General features: G+C 42.2%; 1 protein-coding gene across 6 annotated transcripts in view; it reads left to right on the plus strand.

Moving 5' to 3' along the window:
• LOC109912215 (oxysterol-binding protein 2-like) overlaps window positions 1-21,368 on the plus strand; it is a 318,882-nt gene that overhangs the window by 256,324 nt on the left and 41,190 nt on the right. For 4 of the 6 annotated variants that reach the window (XM_048611306.1, XM_048611311.1, XM_048611308.1 and 1 more), the window contains 4 exons: window positions 2,494-2,541; window positions 14,560-14,677; window positions 15,224-15,290; window positions 17,740-17,907. In XM_048611306.1, coding sequence (XP_048467263.1) covers window positions 2,494-2,541; window positions 14,560-14,677; window positions 15,224-15,290; window positions 17,740-17,907 — 401 coding nt within the window. The remainder of the gene's footprint in view (window positions 1-2,493; window positions 2,542-14,559; window positions 14,678-15,223; window positions 15,291-17,739; window positions 17,908-21,368) is intronic. The other 2 variants (XM_048611307.1, XM_048611310.1) reach the window with 1 other exon arrangement.

Below are 21,368 nucleotides of genomic sequence, written 5' to 3' on the forward strand. Positions count from 1 at the left end.
GGCCTAACTAATGTCTGATACAGCTGCAACACGACTTGCCAACTTTTATATTCAGTGCCCCAACCGATGAAGACAAGTATGTCATATGCCTTCTTTACCACCTTATGCATTTGTGTTGCCATTTTCAGGGAGCTATGGACTTGGACCCCAAGATCTCTCTGTATATCTATGCTCCAAAGGGTCCTGACATTTATAGTTTTTTACCTCCCAAAATGCAACACCTCGAACTTGACTGGATTAAACGCTATCTGCCATTTCTCTGCCCAACTTTCCAATTGATCTATATCCTGCTGTATCCTTTGACCACGTTCCTCACTCACTACAACTCTGCCAATTTTCATGTTGTCTGCAAAATTACTAATCAGACCACCTGTGTTTTTATCCAGATCATATATATATTACAAGCAACAGAGATCTAGCACTGATCCTTGTGAAACACTATTGGTCACAGTCAGAAAAATTCCCCTGCTGAACTACCCTCTGTCTTCTATGACCAAGCCAATTTTGTATCCAACTTGCCAACTCACCATGGTTCCCATGCAACTTAATCTTCTGGTCCAGCCTACTATGAGGGACCTTGTCAAATGCTTTAGTAAAGTCCATGTAGAAGCATCTACTGCCCTATCCTCATCAATCATCTTCATCACTTCCTCAAACATCTCAATCAAGGTGGTGAGACAAAACCTCCCCTGCATATAGGCATGTCAACTATTCTTCTCCAAAAGTGAGTAAATCCTGTCCCCAAGAATCTTCTCTAATATTTTACCTGCCATTTCTGTAAGGCTTAACTGCCTATAATTTCCAGGATTAACTCTTGGCCTTCTTAAACAAAGGAACAGCATTGGCTATTCGCCAGTCTCCTGGGATCTCACCCATAGCTAAAGAGGATACAAAGATCTCTGTCAAGGCTCCAGCAATCTCCTCCCTTCGTCAAACTTAGATTGCTTTCACTAGAGTGTCAGAGACTGAGGGGTGACCTAATAGAAATATATAAAATTATGAGAGGCATGGATAGGGTGGATTGTCAGAATCTTTTCTCCATGGTAGAAAAATCATATACTAGGGACATAGGTTTAAGATCTTGGAATGGATCCCATCAGGCCCTGGGGACTTATCTAGCTTAATGTTTTTCAAGATACCCAACACCACCACCTCCTTAATATTGATGTGCCCGAGAATATTAACATAGCCCCTCCCTAATCTTAGCATCATTCATTTCCTGCTACTTGGTGAATACTGATGCAAATTACTCATGAAGAACCTCACCCACTTCCTCCGGCTCCATGCATAAATTCCCTCGTTGTCCTTGAGTGGACCTAACCTTTCCCTAGCTACCCTCTTGCTCCTAATATATGTATACAATGCCTTGGGATTCCCCTTAATCCTGCTTGCCAAGAATTTAAATTCATTTCATTAAAAAAAACACAGGAATATAAAGCTAATCATCAGTGATGATGACCGTGACAACTATCCCGTATTGTTTAGGAGTCCATCTAGTTCAGTGATGTCCTTTAAATTCAGAAGAATGACATCCTTATATGGACAAGCCTTCTGGTAAGCCACTCAGTTCAACGGCAATTAAAGATGGGCAAAAAAAGTCCATATCTCAAAAGAGCTGAAAACCAATTTGAAGAATCTCAGGCCACTTTCTTCAACATTAAAGGCTTTATAAAACTTAATTTTTTTTTATATAGTAGTGCTGCTGTTCCTTGATTAGTGCTCAAAGGATGCCGAAGTTGACTTTGCACATGATTTTTCTGATCTGTTACTTAAGTATGCCAGAATATCTGAGGAGGAACTTCTTCGCCCAAAGGGTTATGAATCAGTAGAATTCCATGTCCAGTGAAGCAGTTGCGGCTACCTCGTTGAATGTTTTAAAGTGAAAATAGTTTTTTGAACAGTGAAGGAATTAAGGGTTTTGGCGAGCGGGCAAGTAAGTGGTGCTGAGTCCACAAAAAGATCAGCAATGATCTTATTGAATAGCGGAGCAGGCTTGCTGGGCCAGATGGCCTACTCCTGTTCCTGTTTCTTCTATCCTTATGTATCCTGTTTTGCCAAGGTGCGGCTTTATTCTAATGAAGGTGTGGCTCAGTTGGCAGCACTGTCACCTCGGAGTCAGAAGGTCTGGCCTCAAACACCGCTTTAGAGGCTTGAGTATACAGTCCAGGCTGATACATCAGTGCAGAGCTGCACTGTCAGAGATGCTTCCTTTCAGATGAGATGTCAAATTGAGACCATACTTGCCTCTCAGGTGAATATAAAAGATCTCCCAGAACCATTTCACTGAATTGTAGGGGAGGTTTTTGCCTGGTGCCCTGACATGTGTTTATCCCTCAGTTGCCATCATTGTCATATTTCTACCTATGGGAGTTTGCTGTGCTTCCTACACTCAAACAGCAACCATACTGCAGGGGTTATAAAGCACTTTGGGATTTCTAAAGGTTTGAAAATAAGAAAATAAACAAGCGTCTTTCTCTTGCACGCCTTCACAAGGGAGCTGGACCAGTTCTTGGTTGGGGCAGAGATCACATCCTATAAAAGGTAGGTGGATTAACAGTTAATATGTACATAGCCAGTGTGATTTTTTTTTTGACTAGCTGCCAATGCCTACAGCTGGTGGGGAGTCAGACGGCGTCTAGTCACAATGCTATATTGAAGAGATATGATAGATCAGCCAGTCTTCTCCTGTGTGTCATTTGTTGTCAGTTCATACTTAGACTGTGCTAAAGTTAATGCAAAATTAACACACTGTTTGTCCAGGATTCAAAGGGTGTGCAGGAGGAGAATCTTAACTCACATTTAGCCCCCTATGCATTACCGTTTTATTCAAATATTTATCATGTTGCATGCAGAATGTGTGAATGACAGCTCTGCCGTGAGGAAAGGCTTGAGTAAATATCCGGAATTACAGAATTTATGATAAATATTCTAACTTGTTTATTAACATAACTTGATACTTCATTGTCACACTGTACAGGCTGTGCATAGTTCATAATTAGCTTATCAGTTGAGAAAGTTGTACATTTCATTTTGCAGCTTTGAGCTTTACTTCACCAACTTGTATACCGCAAGAATGTATTTTTATATATTCAGTGTCGTATTCCGCTTGTAAATTATCTCATCCAAGTACTTTTTGATTAAAATATACTGTAATACTGTCGCACTTGAGACCAACAAATTAGGCCTCTGAGTTAGATTGCCAATCTCCAGGTAATTTTGTGTTAATCTTACAGCAGTATTTGACAATAATTATTATAAAATGCAAATTGTCAGTTCTTCCTTCTCTTCATCACCTAAGTTAGCACGACTGACATTGATGTGTAACAGACTCTTGAACTGCATTCTAGAATGTGCTAGACATGGAATCCTTCGGTGATTAGTGCCATATTATCTCTTGTAATCTGCAGTGATGACTTTTAGCAACTTGAATATATTTGCTTCAACTGATTTGAGAGTTGATTGAGTGCAAAGAAATGGCCTCGAGATTTCTGATGATATCTGAATCCCTTGATATGATTACTGCCAGTTGACTTCCTGATGGCAAGCAGCTGGCAAATTCTCAACAACAAACAAATAACTTTCCTGTTTAATTTATTGCATAATGGACAGATTCCATTCTGTGTCGTGATGCTGCCTGGATTGTTTGGAAGACACTGTTCACCCTGTTCCTCTCTGTCTGCCTGTGTGTGACACACGTGCACCCCACACATCCAAAATGTTGACTTAAATGCTAGTAAATCATATAGTAGCTTGTGCAAAACTGAGTCAGTAGTTTAATATTCAGAATGATATCAAAGTGAAGTGCATTAATTTATAGGGATAGATTTCATGGACAAGGGTTGTATTTCCTTGAGTACAGAAGCTTAAGGATTGTTTGTAATGAGGGTGTTTAAACTGATTAAAGGGTATGCTAAGGGAAGTATAGAAAAACCACAGGCTAATCATGGTGATATCAGGGAACATTTCTTCACATAAGGGGCTGTGGAAATTTGGAACACAAACTATAAGCACAAACTTGGTCAACTGAAAATTTTAAATGGACATTCAAAGTACTTTTGTTAGGGAAAGGGATTAAGAAATGTAGAATTTGGTCCAAACTGAGTGTTGCTTAGGTGCACAGATTGTAAAATGGTAGTTCAGTGTAGAGGGGAAAGAGATGTCCTTTCTTTTTCAATCCTTTTTGGCCTCCAATAATTGGGTCTTACTTCAGTACAGGGGAGGAAGTTGCTTGGTGAGTAATTGTTAAATCTGATTGCAATAAAAAGCTTTTAATGTCATGGATCTGGCTGGCCAGCTCAGCCAAGTAGAATGTACATACATCTTGCAGGATGTGGGAAGTCATAGGTTCTTGATTGTCAAGGGGATCAAAGGTTATGGGGAGAGAGCAGGAGAATGGGGTTGAGAAACTTAGCAGACTTGATGGGCCCAATGGCCTAATTTCTGCTCCTATGTCTTATGGTCCTATAGTCTTATGGTCATTTGTCCAACCAAATACATCTGAGTCAAGCAGCAGCGGGAGTCATGTTGACCATCCACAAAGCATAGAACTACATGGATAGCCAATTAGGAATGTACAGGCAGAGAAGGAATGGGTGACTGCCAGGCAGTCTAAGAGAATCAGACAGGCAATTCAGGAATCCCCTGAGTGTATCTCACTTGCCAAATGGTTATCCATCTTTGATATTGGTGCAGGGCAAGGATTCCTCAAAAGAATGCAACCAGAACCAAGTTAGTCTGGACGACTCAACTGTACAGGAGACCAGGAAGAAGAGTGGAAGCGTAACCATGGCAGTGGATCCCGTAGTAAGGGGAACAGACAGATGATTCTGAGGTAGTAAGTGTGACTACAGGATGGTGTGTTGCCTTGCTGGTTCCAGGATCAAGGATCCCAAAAAGGAGCTGCATGGCAACATTCTGTGGGAGAGTGAACTGCCCATGTTGGTAATAATGACATTGATTGGAACAGGAGTGAGGTGTTGGAAGCAGATTTTAAGAAGTTAGAAAGGAAATGAAAAAGCAGGGGTTCAGCAGCAGTAATCTCAAGATTACGCCCTGTGCCACGAACTAATGAATATAGGAATAGGAAGGTTAATCGATTGAACACGTGGTTGGAGAATTGCCGTAGAAGAGAGGACATTCAATTTCTGAGGTATTGGGATCTGCTCTGGGGCAAGTGTGACTTGTACAAGTTGGAATGGAACTACTAATCTCACAGGAAGATTTGTTCATTTTATTGGGGTGAGTTTGAACTAGCTTGTCAGGGGAATGAGAACCTGAAGAGTAGCTCAAATCAGAAGCAAGTGAAATTGTAACAGCAAGTAGAGAAATGGTGAATAAAATTAGAAGGCAGGCAATATGAAAGTGAGCATCAACAAAGCTGGAATGCAAATTATGTCAATAGAAGAAAGTTAAGGGCTGTTGGAATTGCCTGAATGCACACAACACATGCAACAAGTTAGCTGATTGCAAAACTACAAGCAAAGATAAATAAAAATGTTCTGATTGCCATAACTGAAATGTGGCTGCAGGGTGACCAAGACCAGGAACTGAATATTTAAGGGTATTCGACATTTAGGAAGGACAAGCTAAAGGAACAGATGATGTTACACTGAAAGTAAGAGATGGGAGTACATTAATGAAGGATCTTTAATTGGAAGAACAAAATGTGGAAACTGTTTGAATGCAACTAAAAAAACCTCAAGGGCAGTAAACATTCAGTTGTTAATAGGCCACCAAACAATGTCAGTGTAGGGCATGTAGGAATGCATTTTGTTCTTTTGATTCAAGATCCTTCATTCCTTATGTACTGGTCCCATCTATTATTATCAGTGTAAATCACCTTTTCCTTTAGCTCGTCCTTCCTAAATGTCAAATATCCTTAAATATTCAGGTCCTGAATTTCAGCGCAGTATTAACTGGGAAATTAGAGAATCATATAGAATTGGTAACTCAAAAATCATGGGAGACCTCAATTTGCATATAGCCTGGATAAATCGAATGATCACTCGTGCTGTGGCGGATGAGTTTCTAGAGTGTGTTAAGGATTGTTTTGTAGAGTAGTATATTAAGGATTACTTTTGCATTGGAAATCTCCCAGCATTAAAAATCCAAGGGACTAGGACAGGTGAGGAATTGAAGACGATTTTTTTTATTCATGTGGGCATCGCTGGCTGGACCAGCATTTATTGTCCGTCTGTAACTGCCCAGAGGGCAGTTAACAATCAACCACATTGCAGTGGGTCTGGAGTCGCATGTAGGCCAGACCAGGTAAGAGTGGCAGATTTCCTTCCCTAAAGGACATTAGTGAACCAGTTGGGTTTTTCTTAACAATTGGCAATGGTTTCATGGTCATCATTAGACTCTTAATTCCAGATTAGTATTGAATTCAAATTCCACCATCTGCCGTGGCCGGATTCAAACCCAGAACATTACCTGAGTGTCTGGATTAACAATTTAGCAATAATACCACCAGGCCATCGCCTACCTATTAGCAAGAAGGTTGAATAAATTAATGGGACTAAAGGTTGATAAGTCCATGGTATCTGATATTCTACACCCCACAGTGTTGAAAGAAGTGAGTAACTACGGAGACAGTCGATGCATTGATGATTATTATTCCAAAATTGCATAAGTTATGGAATAGTTCCTGCTGACCAGAAGGTAGCTAATGTTACCCCACAATTTAAGAAGGGAGGGAGAGAGAAAGTGGGAACTACAGACCTGTTAGCCTTGCATCAGTAATAAGGAAAATGCTAGAGTCTTTTATGAAAACATGAGATAAATGGATACCTGGATAACAATCCTGTGATTGGGCATAGTCAGCCTGGATTTATGAATGGTAATTTTTAAAAATGGGGAAGGCATTTAGGATTATGATAAAGAGTTTTTTGTTTCAGTCAGCAAGTTAGGTACATTTGGAATTCTGTGCCCACAGAGGGCTGTGAAAGCTCTTAAAGTTGAGATTGATAGCTTTCTAAATACTAATGGCGTAAAGGCATATGGGAATAGTGTGTGGAGAAAGGCATTGAAGTGGATGATCAGCTAGAATCTAATTGAATGGCAGAGCAGATTCAATGGACTGAATGATGTATGCCTGCTGTTATGTTCCTATTTAGTTTGCTAAATGAAGTTGAGATATAGATCAGCTATTACCTAATTAAATGGCAGAAAGAGCCTACAGGCAAATGACTTACTCTTGTTCCTATCTTCAAAAAGGTAGAATCAGGCAGGCTGACCATTATTGGCCCTTGTGACTTTGGAATCTGTTAGGAGGAGATGGGAACCTTACCTTCTGCACTGCACAGACATCTGGCAATAAAATGCATTGGCATCACATGTACCCCCACCTCCCCGAAACAGATTGGGGCTGGACTTGGTGGTTATGCACTGCACGTGAGAAGCAAAAGCAGATGGCTGCCAAAAACTGTGGATGATAGTGGAAAGATAAAATCGAGAGAGATGGAGGAGTCTTAACCATAAATACAGAGCAGCAATTGTCAGAGTATTACTCATTATTGAAGAGTCTGACTGAAAGAAGAAGGGGCCTAAACAGTGGTCAGCATCCTGCTTTCTGGAAAGTCCTTGGGTATGTTTTGACTTGTGAGCAAGAGAATGGATCAGCTGAAGCAGGCAATCAAATTCTGTCAACGGCTTTTGACAATTAGCTGAAAATGTGCTTGTTGGCATAAAGATTGAAGATGGGTGGTAAAGTATTACAAAGAGACTCACCTCCTTATGGAGTACTGTGCTCCAAATGACTTGCAAGACATTTGATTTCACATCGTGCATGCAGGAGGTTGCCAGTACATGTCTAGAATACGGAGTGACTCACCATCATTCAGGGTGAAGGCAGAAGCTTTGGATTGTGAGAGCAAAATAATTCCAGTGTTATATAGACAGTATCTAATATATAGTAAAAAGGCACAGTCCAAAATCTGCTCAGTGTTACAAACTGACTGACATACTTCAGTTGACATTTTACTGAAATATTATGAAATAGCACAAATTATCAACGCTTCATTTTATTAATTAACATGTTAATCATTGAAAAGAATGTTTATGAGCTTGTTACACCTGTATAGTATATGCAGGGGCAATTTGTCCTTTATCACAATGGAGGATAGTTTTGACATTGAGTGCTAGGCATTAGGGAGGCAATGGCCTAGTGGTATTATCGCTGGACCATTGATTTAGAGACCCCGGTAATGTTCTGGGAGCCCCAGGTTTGAATCCTGCCATGGCAGACGGTGGAATTTGAATTCAAAAAAAGACCTGGAATGAAGAGTTTAATGACCATGAAACCATCAATAATTGTCCGAAAATCTGATTCACTAATGTCCTTCAAGGAAGGAAGCTGCAGTCCTTACCTGGTCTGGCCTATGTGTTACTCCAGACCCACAGCAATGTATTTGACTGTTAACTACCCTCTGGGCAATTAGGGATGGGTGATAAATGCTGACCTAGCCAGCAACGCCCTCATCCTGTGAATGAATTATAAGTGTAAAATGGATGTCCTCAATTCAGCCACCCCATACACCTCAGCCAATATTCATTTCCAAAGTCCTCAATAGTACAAAACCATGATTAAAATTTTCATGAATATATACAGCAAGTTGAATGAGATGTTGAATGGGGCGGCACGGTGGCACAGTGGTTAGCATTGCTGCCTCTCAGCACCAGGGACCCAGGTTCGATTCCACCCTCGGGCAACTGTCTGTGTGGAGTTTGCACATTCTCCCCGTGTCTGCGTGGATTTCCTCTGAGTGCTCCGGTTTCCTCCCACAGTCCAAAGATGTGCAGGCTAGGTGGATTGGCCATGCTAAATTGCCCATAGTGTCCAGGGATGTGTAGATTAGGTGGGTTATAGGGGGATGGGTCTGGGTAGGATGCTGTGAGGGTCGGTGTGGACTTGTTGGGCGGAAGGGCCTGTTTCCACACTGTAGGGATTCTATTTAATCTACTGCTCAGGAAAAGCTCAATCTAAATGTAGTCTATTGTATTTTAATCTGACTACTTCACTCAATCTAGTCTACTGTATTCGCTGATCACAATACGGTCTCCTCTGGGTAGATGAAGTGCAAACTGGGTGATCGCTTTGCAGAACACCTAAGTTCTGGCCTCAAAAATGACCGAGTTTCTGGTTGCCAGCCACTTCAACACACAACTGTGTCCCCTGGCGAGTTTCTGTCTAGGGCTAGCTGCTATGCTGCGGTGTCTCGAAGAACAACATCCCATTTTTCGCTTGGGGATCCTGCAGCCTTCAGGACTGAATATCAAGTTCAATAATTTTAGAACCTGAATACCTTCCTCCAGGTACTTTATCCACCCCCATACCCCAGGCCCTGTCATCACTTGGTCTGCTTTCAGCACAGCCAACCCATTCTCAGCTAGTTATTATCCCCATTCTTTCTCTTGGCTTACCATTATCCATCCCTTTGTCTGCCTAACTGCCTTTCTCTCCCTCTGGGCTCTGACTCCACCTATCGCTTACTACTTTTCCCCTTTCCTATACCACTTCTTCAACTACCATCAGTTAGAATCACAGAATCCCTACAGTGTGGAAGCAGGCCATTCGACCCATTGAGTCCACACTACCCCTCTGAAGAGCATCCCACCCAGACCCACCCCGCCTATCCTATCCTATCCCTATAACCCGGTATTTCACATGACAAGCCCACCTAGCCTGCACATCCATGGACACTATGAGCGATTTAATATGGCTAATCCACTTAACCTGCGCATCTTTGGTCTGTGGGAGGAAACCGGAGCACCCGGAGGAAACCCATGCAAACTCCACAAACAGTTGCCCGAGGCTGGGATCGAACCCAGGTCCCTGGTGCTGTGAGACAACAGTGCTAACCACTGAGCCACCATGCCACCCCAAGTTCTGAAGGAGGGTCGCTGGACCCGCAACGTTAACTCTTCTTTCTCTCCACACATGCTGCCAGACCTGCTGGATTTCTCCAGCAATGTCTGCTTTTGAGCCAGGATGAAATAGTGGTTTTGTATTTTTAATTGTTGGTCACTGTCTCCACCTGAAACAGAATGTTCACAATTTCTCCATTCTGCGAGCCTGACTTCCTGAGTCTGAATCATCTTCATAAAGCCTTTTTTCTATCTCCGTAACGTCAACACCTCTGCTCTCATTGCCCTTTATCACTTTCTGGCTCAATACATCAATGCTATCCTGGCTGGCTTCCATCATCCATCTCTTTCAGCTCTTCAGTAAACTTCAGCTCATTAGAAGACCTGCTGTCTGTATTCCATACTGTACCATAGCCTATCAAACCATCCTGACTAGTCTCTAATGTTCCATCCTCTCTCCATAGCTGAGATTTAGTGTTCCCTCCATGGCTTTCTCTATTGCGAGAACCTCCACCATCTCAACAGTCCTCACCCCAGGTTCTTTGTTATGACTTGCCACGTGTGCACAGCCTGCCTTTCAGCCCAGCATTGACAGTTGTGCCCTCTTGCTTTGCAGTTCCCTTCCTAAACCCCACTACATTTCCATTACATAAAACTGAGTGGAAACGGGAGGGAGTTGGGGGTGCACAGCCCCACAGTCAAGAGATCACTCATTCAGAACTGAAATAAGGTGAAATTTCTTCAGCCAGAGAGGGGTTAATCTGTGGAACTCATTGCTGAGAGGGCTGTGGAAGCCCAAGGGCATTTAAGACATAGATAAATAGGTTCTTGATAGATGAGGACATCAAGTGGTAGGAGAATGGGATTGAGAAACATATCAGCAATGATCGAATGGTGGAGCAGATTTGATGGGGCTATATCTTATTGTCTTATCGGATGTGTTGACATAGCAATTCACAATAATGAATGTGGATACAAAAGCATGACGAGAAATTGTGACAACAGATGGTATCAGTCATGGATAGGAATTGAATGTCCTGAGGAAAACCTGTACATAAAATTCACATTCTAATGAGTTCACTTTGATCCTGATCACTCCAATTAATATTCTCTGCATTTTAGAAGGTTGAAATGTGACCTAGTTGAGACCAAAATATTTTGAGAAAACTTGAGGAAAATTTCTTCTGAGTTGTAATTTTTTTTTGTGGTTATGTATTTGGAGAACTGTGGATGCTCAGTCATTGAGTATAGTCAACACTGTTGATAGATTTTTGCACGTGACTAGAACAAAGGATCTGAGGATAAGGCAGGAAAGTAGAGTTAAAGTTAATCAATTATGAGCTGGTGAATGGCAGAGCAGAAGAGAGGGACTGCTCCTAATAATGTTTCATGTGTTCGTACATCCTTGTCACTATCATGCTTCTACCTGAAGAGGTGTAATATGTTTGTTTAATGATCACTTGTCACTCTGTGTGAGATGATGAGTAAATGCATATTTAATTGTCAGATTGTGTGTGTGTGTGAGAGAGAGCGCGAGAGAGAGAAACTGTGTGAGAGAGGCAGAAAGAGACACACAACATGTAAATAGTTGAGAGGCAGACACCATAAATTACAGGCAGAAAGGCTTTCATTGCTTTGAGTTTACCAATTCAAATTCACAGCGTATTTGAATATTTAGATATTCATCTTAATCCTACCTTTTATTTGCTGTCTTGGTTGCCTTACTTGAGGAGAGATGTAGTTGTATTGGAGGCAGCTCAGAGGAGATTCATTGGATTGATTTCGCAGATGAGGAGTTTGTCTTATGAAGAGAGATTGAGCAGTTTAGGTCTATTGTTTCTTGCATTGAGAAGAAAATGAGAAGAGATCTAATTGCTTAATTGTATAAAATGCTAAAGGGGATTGACAAACTAGACATAGAATGCATTGTTCCTCTTGTGGGGCAATCTAGAATGAGAGGTCGTTGTTTTAAGATAAGGGGTAGCAGTTTTAAAACAGAGATGAGGAGAAATTATTTCTCTCAAAGGTTGTGAATTGTGGAATTCACTATCCCAGAGTGTGGTGGATGCTGGGACACTGAGTAAATTTAAGGAGGTGGTAAACCATTTTTTAGTTAGTAATGGGTTGAAGGGCTAGGGGTGGGTGGGTGGGGGGAGGGGGCGGTCGTGGGCAGAAAAGTAGGGTTGAAGCCGAGATGAGATCAACCATGATTGCATTGAATATTGGAGCAAACTCCAATTGTCCATTCCTGCTCTTAGTTCTTCAGTTGGTGTGATGGAATTTGATCACATGTGCATCTGTGTTGTCTACATAGCCTCCAGTTACACAGTTCATTTAGAGGAGTCGATAAATGCTCAATATGTAAACTTCCTTTCCCACTTTTTGTAGCTACATGAGAAGGCATTCTTCAAATCTGCAATCTTGTAGGAGAGATTTTAATTTGCATGTTCCTGCCAGCCTTTTAACAACCACAATTAGAGTTGCTTGGCAGTGCGGTATGTCAATATCAGCAGGACAGTTCTGGGCTCAAGGATTACTTCATGATTGGAGCACATCACCTCAGCTGGAACCTCACTGGAATACTGCTGAAGGTGTTAACCCTCAAATGAGTCTCAAGCTAAGATCTGCTTAGTTTGTGTTAAAGGTCCCATCTCGCTTTTTACATTCGAGTGTGATGATGCTTCCTTAGTCCAAATTTGAACGTGTATTTGGGTAAGGACAGGATGGCTTTGGCCATTCTCCACAAGTATGATCAAGTATAATCAAAATAACTTTTCTGTTGGGTCGTAGACCGCGGGGCTCGTCAGATGAACATGAAATGAATCATTTTAGTGGCAGGGATGTGCTGAATTGATTCAGTGAGTGATTTTGACACTTCCACAAGATCGGTGCCATATAATGGTTTGGTTACTTTTCTTCCTCAGACAGTAGTGAGTTGTGGTGTGGTTTACATTGATTCCATTGGGGCAGCACTGCTGCCTCACAGCGCCAGGGACCCAGGTTCAATTCCACCCTCCGGCAACTGTCTGTATGGAGTTTGCACATTCTCCCCGTGTCTGCATGGGTTTCCTCCGGGTGCTCCGGTTTCCTCCCACAATCCAAAGATGTCCAGGCTAGGTGGATTGGCCATGCTAAGTTGCCCATTGTGCCCAAGGATGTGCAGGCTAGGTGAGTTAGCCATGGGAAATGCAGGGTTTCAGAGATATGGTCTGGTTGGGATGCTCTTTGGATGGTCAGTGTGGGCTCAATGGGCTGAATGGCCTCCCTCCACATGGCACAGATGCAGTTCAATTTAGAAAGTTTTCTATCTAGGTGGCTTTTAATGTTGACTCTAAAGGATAGTTCATCTTTTCGATGAATAATCACTGTCAACAAGATTGCAAATTGTATGGGGACTATCACAGAACCTGGGGTCTAGACCCGAAACATCAGCTTTCCTGCTCCTCTGATGCTGCTTGGCCTGCTGTGTTCATCCAGCTCTACACCTTGTTATCTCTTTAACCCTGTTCAGATTTTGAAGGCATCTGTTTCCCACCGCAATTCATGTATTTGAATATTATGTTTCTAAAAAGTGTGCTGAAATAATGTATTGTTTAGTGTGCCACTGGCAAGTTACATTTGACAAATCTAAGTTTTATTTTGGAAAATTATGATGTAGTGAAATACAGCAACCAGTTTTCACATAGCAATCTCCCGAAAAGAGCAATGGATTAATGACTAAATAATCTACTTCCGTGATCATTTGCTGTATGTAATATCCATACGTTGATGGGAACAGTATTCCTGTAGGGACTGCTGGAAGTGACTCATTCTTGTTTTGTGACAACTCAGTTTGGTCATTTGGAGCTTCTTGTCATCAGGCAGAATGGATAGTTGTTACACCAATCAACTGGACATATTGCTCCTGACGTTCAATCTGCACTATAACTTTATTTGAAGTAACAGTCCTTAATCTGACATATGTTACAGCCCTATTTATGAACGAATAAGAAATAGTTTCTGTTCCTGATCTGTTGATGTATTAACATTGTACAAGTCGAGGTGAAAGCTATTGCTTATGGCTTGGTAATAAGTTAGCACTTCCATTCAGAAAGGGTGCAAGGTTGAGCAATGGAAGATGGAAATGTCATGAAGGAAGCATTAGAGGTGCTTACTCAATTGTTCAATTTCAAGCACAATATGTTTAACTGCAAAGCAATTAGAGACCTGGAGTCTGTCTGACTTTGACAGAGTTGAACTTTCAGACCCATTTATGCTGTTTTTAAAAGAGTTTCTGCTTACCTTTCTGTCAACGTGTAGTTACACATGTGGGAAATCCCTTCACGTTATTTTACCAAAGTTGCAATGATGGTTCAGTAAAAGAACTGCTGGTTGAGCTTTGGAGGTTTATTGAAAAGACTCACTCTCCCTAGTTCCCTGGGGTTCCACTGGGTGGTGAGGAAAATCCCACCAGGGTTTCAGGATGTTTTAATTTCACTTTCCACAGAGGAATTACACCGGGAGGCTGAGGTCATATAGGAGCAACTCCATGTTCCTTGTAACGTGCAGCAATTGATGCAGTGTGGACAGAGTTAAAAACTATTTTGTTCCCAACGCTGACATCCCTCACTTTAATGAGCATGTTTAATAAGGAAAATGAAAATTACAGTTTATGCGTTTTCCATGGTTTTATAATGTACATATATTTAAATGCAGCGAGAGTGCGACACGTGAAAGGGGAGACAAGTGATGAAGATGAGGAGACTGAATATTTCGATGCCATGGAGAGTGCACCAGAATTTATTACAGTAACCACGGATCCCACAAAACACAGGCAAGTGATTATTTTGGGGAATTGATGGAATGGAGAGGGCTGGTCAATGCAACTGAAACACTGCACTGTCAACAGTGAACATGCAGACACAAACATGTGAACACATGCACAATACACATGTGTTCACATTCAGAAATATGCAAACATACACACACTAATCTGAATATGAACAAATCCCTTTGATGGAAAAGTCATTTCCTCAGCCTATCCACAGATCTTCACTCATCATAGCTACACATTGATGCACTCCCAGTAGTTTGTGCAAGTTCTTAACTTTGCAGTTAGACTCGAGCACCGCTCCCCCCCCCCCCCCCCCTCCCCCACCCCCCCCCCCCCCCACCTCACACACACACACACACACACACACACACACACACAGTCTCTCTGTATATAAGACACTTAATGGCCTCCGAGCAAGTAGTAATATACAGTAAATGTTGCCTTTCCAGCACCAGCCACATGCCAAAAACCAATATTTTATGCTTAGGCTCTGTACAACTGCTGGCATTTCTGTGTTTAGATCTCTTGACTTGTGTTTATGTGCAGACGCACAGGAAGTAATATCAGTGGAACCAGCAGTGATCAGACTGAAACCTGGAACCTGGATGACCATGTGAGTAACAGACCTCTCGCTACCCTGCAACAGCCCCTGCCACCCTGGAAACATTAGAAGGGAAAACCTTCCAAATCCACATTCCCAATGAAGAGTTTCATCAGCTGAGAGCTCCTTTAAATCAACAGTTATACAATCAAGGCAGTACATATGCCCAGATGCACAAGAATGGGGAGGATTTGGATCCCACCCTCATTTTAAGTCCCATCCAATGTTACACTGTTGGCTGGTAAAACTGGCTAGTCCTTAGTTGGTCCCATGAAGCATTGAATGAGCACATGCTCAAGTCCTCGTTAAATGGATTTCTAGCAGATGAATTGTGCACGGTGTAAAATGTATGATGATTAGCAAGTAACAGATCAATTACATTGCTGTCAGTCATTGGAATTCTGAATACCAGGCAGGGGAAATGATCCTGGTCGAATGTAGCTCCCTTTACGAGAAGGAGATCATACAACAGAGTATTTAACACACAATCAGTCTGACGGCCATTGATAGTAAACACTCCTTATTGTGATCTCTCCACGACTATTCTTTCTTTACGATCAGGTCTCTGCATGCTCCATGAAGCCAGGTCCAAGAATGTGGATTTATTTTTCTCATTTTTTTTTTTTGCTCCACTTCAAAGGATTTGCCATTTAATTGTGCAGAATATGTAATAGTCCTAGTAGTGGTGACCATGAAACAATCATCAACTGTCATAAAAACCCATCTGCTTAACTGGTGACCTTTAGGACAGAAATCGGATGTTCCGACTTGATCTGACCTGCATGTGATTCTAGACCCACAATGGTGTAGTCGACTCTTAACTGCCCTCTGAAAATGGTTTGGCTAATTGAAGGGCAGTTAGTGATGGGCAGCAAATGATGTCCTTGCCAGTGACACCTGAATCCCAGGCAAGATTCTTTACAAAATTCCAGAATCCCAATGACTAACAGTAGTCTTCTATCTTGTACCAATTTGCCCCTTTTTAATTTCAATGGATTTCAAACCTGCAAGCTTCACCTGCTGGAAAGAATGCAGAACAGATCCAAAACCCCCTCATTAAGGAGCTGTGGAGTTTTACTCCATGCACGCTACACAGAGTGAAGTCCCTCAAGATTGTTTACCTTAAGTGGCTTTGGTTTCCTTGCAGAGATTTTAGATGCAGTTTCTGAGTCCCCAAAGCTGGATCTTTATAAATCAAATGTATATCACTTGGTATTCCCATTTTCCGTATTCCCTAGGCTTCTTCAGCAGCACCTTCCAATCCCATGACTTCTACCACCCGGAAAGACGAGGCCAGCAAGTGCATCAGAGCACCACCAATGCAAGTTCCCCTCCAAGCTACACACTATCCTCACTTGGAACTATATTGCCGTTTCTTCAGTCCCTGGGTCAAAATCCTGGAACTCCCTCCTTAACAGCACTGTGAATGAACCAATACTGCGAGGACTGAAGGGGTTCACCTTCAAGGGCAGTTTGGATTTGGGCATTAAATGGCAATTAAAACCGGCAACACCCATATCCCATGAACAAATATAGAAAAATCACACTATCGTAACAGTTACCTTAACGTAGTGAAATGCAAAATAATAACTTTATTTTTTCTCACTGAAGTTTGTCTTACAAATGTTATTCCCGTTTTAGATGATTGCAATGTGTGCCTCAGTGTGTTCAATGTGCTCGGACATTGAGTACCATTGTAACATACGGTACAGTGTATTGCTGTATTTGTTCGACACCATAAACACTGGATTTACCAACACGTTGAACAGAAGAGGAGGTACATGCCTGGGTTTACCAGCAGGATGTAACCATAGGTTGACCAGTAAATTCTCCAGAACCAAGATAAGGGGCACACTGTATAGTAACCCTCAGTGTAACATCCCCATCACTTAGACAATCATTATTGCATAGCCCTTAGTGTATTAGGCCCAGCATTCCAATATACCTATTACTGTAATTGTCAGAAATAGCAGCTCTTCTTTTGATACCAGTGCCTGTGAGCTGCTAATCCTGCAAAATCAATCTCATTAATTTTATTTGTTTGCTGGGTGTTCTTGTTGTGAACAATAAGCTCTGTTAATAATGAGGATTCTCTCCACAAAGGCATATCATTTTTAAGTTGGCCAAAACTTGCACCACATGTTGAAATATAACCCATTACTTTCAGAATGATACTGAGCCCCATGACCCAAAGCTGTAGGCAATGTCACTTTGACCATAACCAATAATAGTGTTGTCTTCTGTAGATTCTGCAGTAGGAATATTAATTTATCAAAATAAAACCTATATCTGCAAATTTGCTTGGTCTTACATTTTAGCACGGAAGGACTAATTTCTGTTCCAGAGTCTGTATTTTATTTGTATCAGTAGCAATCCTGCTTTGTTGATGCTCTACATATTCACCTAAATCCATCTACATTTTCCTTATTCCTCATTAGTCATTGTGTTCCTCTACCTGCAGGTTTTCGAGTGTCAGCACCAAGCTTCCTTCACTGCTTCAGCAAGCAGAGAGGCAAAGCCATACAGAAAGAGACGGACTCAAATCCCAGACAAGCCCAATTACAGCATCAACCTTTGGAGCATAATGAAAAACTGCATTGGGAAGGAGCTGTCGAAGATTCCCATGCCTGTAAGTTACTTATTTCTTTGCCTGCATATTATTTAGTCCCAGCTCCTTGTCCCCATAGCTGAGAGTGGGCAGCACTAAGTGATACAGAACAGTAAGCTCCAGGCTGTATAGCAAGGACTAAGAATGTTAGGTAGATTTTGCCAGTGGCCATTACTTCTGTTGGGAAATGTGTGTGTTTGGATGTCAGATGTGACTTGGATTGGACTTAGCCATGAATACTATGCAGTCCAAATGTTTGATACCTGTTGCTTTTGCTTATTCTTGAAAAATGGCCAGTTAATCATAGAGGTTAAAAAAAGTATTAATATGTAGGGCATCCTCACATAAAGTTGGTGTTGTATCCCTGAAAATTTCAACTTTAATTAAAAAACCTAAAGTGAAGCACTGATTCCTATGGGAATCAATGTTAAAACTGAAGTAAAGTTCCATAGACCCTTCCTTAGCAGAGAACAAAAAATCTACCCGTACACTTCAAGTTGAAATGCAGTGCTTTAAAATGACTAAACTCCTCCGGTGGTAAATGAAGCAACTTAAAAATATATTTCTCTTTTATATTCATAAACTTAACTTTTATTTACTATACCTCCTGCAATGGTCCTTCCAAAATAGTGCCAAGGCAGGGGTAGCCCAAGGTCTTCACCAGGGACATAGGGAGTACTTTGATCTTTGGAACATTAGTCTCCAGGGCATCTGCTTGAGCCATTCCTTGTCCCCAAACGTACAGTGGAGCTAGAGCTCAGTGATGTCTTCATGTGCCCCTCTTGTTGGCTGCTTGGGCCATACATTGGTGGGGGCTGTGCTTCCTGAGTGACTGTGATGCTTTGGCCCTTCTCCCCACTCCTTCTGACCAGCCGGAGAGCAGATTGTGGCTGGGCTCGGCAGCATTTCTTCCCATGCTGAGCTCATTCGTGGTGGACGTCCTGCAGCCCAAGGTTGAATTTGGAAATGGCGGGGACTTGTGGGTCAGAGGAGGAGCGGTTGTTTGCTGAGTTTGGTCGTGACTGGTGCCTTGCTGGCTGGCAGGGGTAGTATCATCATGTCTGAGTGGTGTTGGCCTCTCGATAGCAGAGGGGGTTTCTGTCAGGCTTAGAGCAAGGATTCCAGGCAGATCACTTTTTAATCATAGAATCCCTATGTGTGAAGGGAAGCCATTCAGCCCATCAAGTCCACACCGACCCTCCAAAGAGCATTCCATCCAGACCCAGCCCCCTACTCTATCCCCATAAGCTTGCATAAACCGTGGCCAGTCCACCTAGCCCACACATCCCTGGATGCTGCGGGCAATTTAGCATGGCTAATCCACCTAACCTTCACGTCCTTCGACTGTGGGTGGAAACAAGAGCGCCCGGAGGAAACCTGTGAAGACATAGGGAGAATGTTCAAACTCCACACAGACAGCTGCCTGAGGGTGGAATTGAACCTGGGTCGCTGGCACTGTGAGGCAGCTGTGCTAACCATGGAACCACCATGCAACCCTTAAGTGAAAGACAGTTTCTTTTACCATTAATTCCTCTGAGAAGATATTTGTGAATTCTTCCAGTTTTTACAGGCCTCTTCATTCTGTCTGTACAGTGTGTGGCGTACTCTGGAAGGGCAGGCTGATACACATGGCTCTGAAGAGGTTTCTGAGAGTGAAAGTGCTGTTGTGATCTTTAAGCAAATGACTGCTCTATTACACCTCCACTAATTCTTTGCCTGCAAGCCACAGACTGACACATTCAGCATTCTGTTGTGTCAAGAAAAAATAACTGGCAGTCATATCAAAGTGATGAGGTTCATTTTGTGAGGTCTCTTGCTTCCAGAGGCAGAATTGGACAGAATAAAGAATCTGTGAATGAAATTTATTACTAAACAATGACCTAGTGAGTCACAAATCACAAGTTTAAAGAGCCCAGAGTTGTTGAGAATGTTGTATCTCTTTTCCATCACTCCACTACCTGCTGACTTTCTCATTATCTTCAGTAGAGGATAAACAAGCAATGTAAAGCACTGCTTGCCTTTTATGTAGATAACTGCCAACATCCTCCTTTTCTGACTGGGCTTCTGGGGCCTACTTAGTCTAAAGTGGTGGAGGAAAACCATTAGGTCATCGAATGAGAAGGGGCCATTATCTTAAGCAAGGTGTATGTGTTGCAGCACAGCAATCAGTTGCAAGTTACATCAGTGAGATAGCTATGATTGCTGTTGAGAGTCCTAGGGTAAAAATCTGTCCATTTTGAGTCCATAAGATGTTCTTCCTTCCCCCACTCAAGCATCTTTTACTACAGGGAACTGGACATGGCAGTAGTTCCAGGTCGATAGCTAATATGCTGGTTTTAGGAATGCTCAGCAGGATTTTCAAGTCTTTAACCAACCTTTAGTCTTCAGTGGGCAGGCTCACCATCCAATCAGGACTGGCAAGTGAACTGCCGATTCTGGAGAGAAAATGTGACGCTATCCAGTGATCGGGCTCTTCGTACCCTCAGCCCATCACATGGACGTGGAATATTTCCGACTACAAATCCAGTTGCTGTGGTATGGGGCATTAATAGGCCTTGTAATTGACAATCATTACCCTCTGGCAATCAATTTGACCCCAAGTCGCCCTCATGGAAATTGGTTTAGGGATGGGATCATGTGAGAAACTAGCATGAAGGCTGGTAGTATTAAACTGTGCCCCCACCTGCCTCTGTTCTGGAGCCTGAACTGACTTAAAGCTACAGCCCTGAATGTCAAAAGTCTACTTGACATAGTATCCAAGTCTGATTCTGTCCTTGAGTTCTGTCCCATAGTACCATATCCACATGCACAGGTATTTGCTAGAAGACCTCACCAGATGATAAAAGCAGGAAGCTTCTCTGAATTACCCCACTGTCCAACCTTCATATCAAAGCCCATTGTCGTGCCTCCTGCTGCCTCAACTTCAGGTCAGCTGACCCAATACTTTACCAAAGTTCGAACCTATCCTTTCCTGGTCTGAATGGCTTTGCACCAAATATATGTCCATTTAACTGCAGACTCTGATTTTTAAGCAGGGATTGTCTATCAAAGGGTGAGGTCCTGTTCTCCACTAATGAGAAGGCTAGAATGCAGACATGAAGAAAGAAAATAATTGCACTTGATACAGTTATTGATGTAATTGGTGCAGTAACATTTCTAATGGTGCCTTCATACATTGGGATTTGATTGAGATCAATGAGAGTCAGCAGTACTGCTGCATTCAGACAAATTGTACAGTTCAAATAGCATTTGTACCCATGCACAGTGATAAATCTCCAGTTTTGACACCAGCATGAAGTCGGCTCTTTCCTCCTCAAAATGAACCAGCTCCTAACCCAGTTGGCTCGTTGCTATGCCCTCTCTGTCTCTTTCTGTGATTGGTATCTCATCCCAGGTTATCTGTCTTTGCCTCATCTCCCTTGATAACATTACCAGTTTAAAAAAAAACTATCCATCTTCACCTTGAAAAATTGACCCAACAT

This window comes from Rhincodon typus, chromosome 24, assembly GCF_021869965.1.
Source record: "Rhincodon typus isolate 14 chromosome 24, sRhiTyp1.1, whole genome shotgun sequence".
NCBI classification, from domain to species: domain Eukaryota; kingdom Metazoa; phylum Chordata; class Chondrichthyes; order Orectolobiformes; family Rhincodontidae; genus Rhincodon; species Rhincodon typus.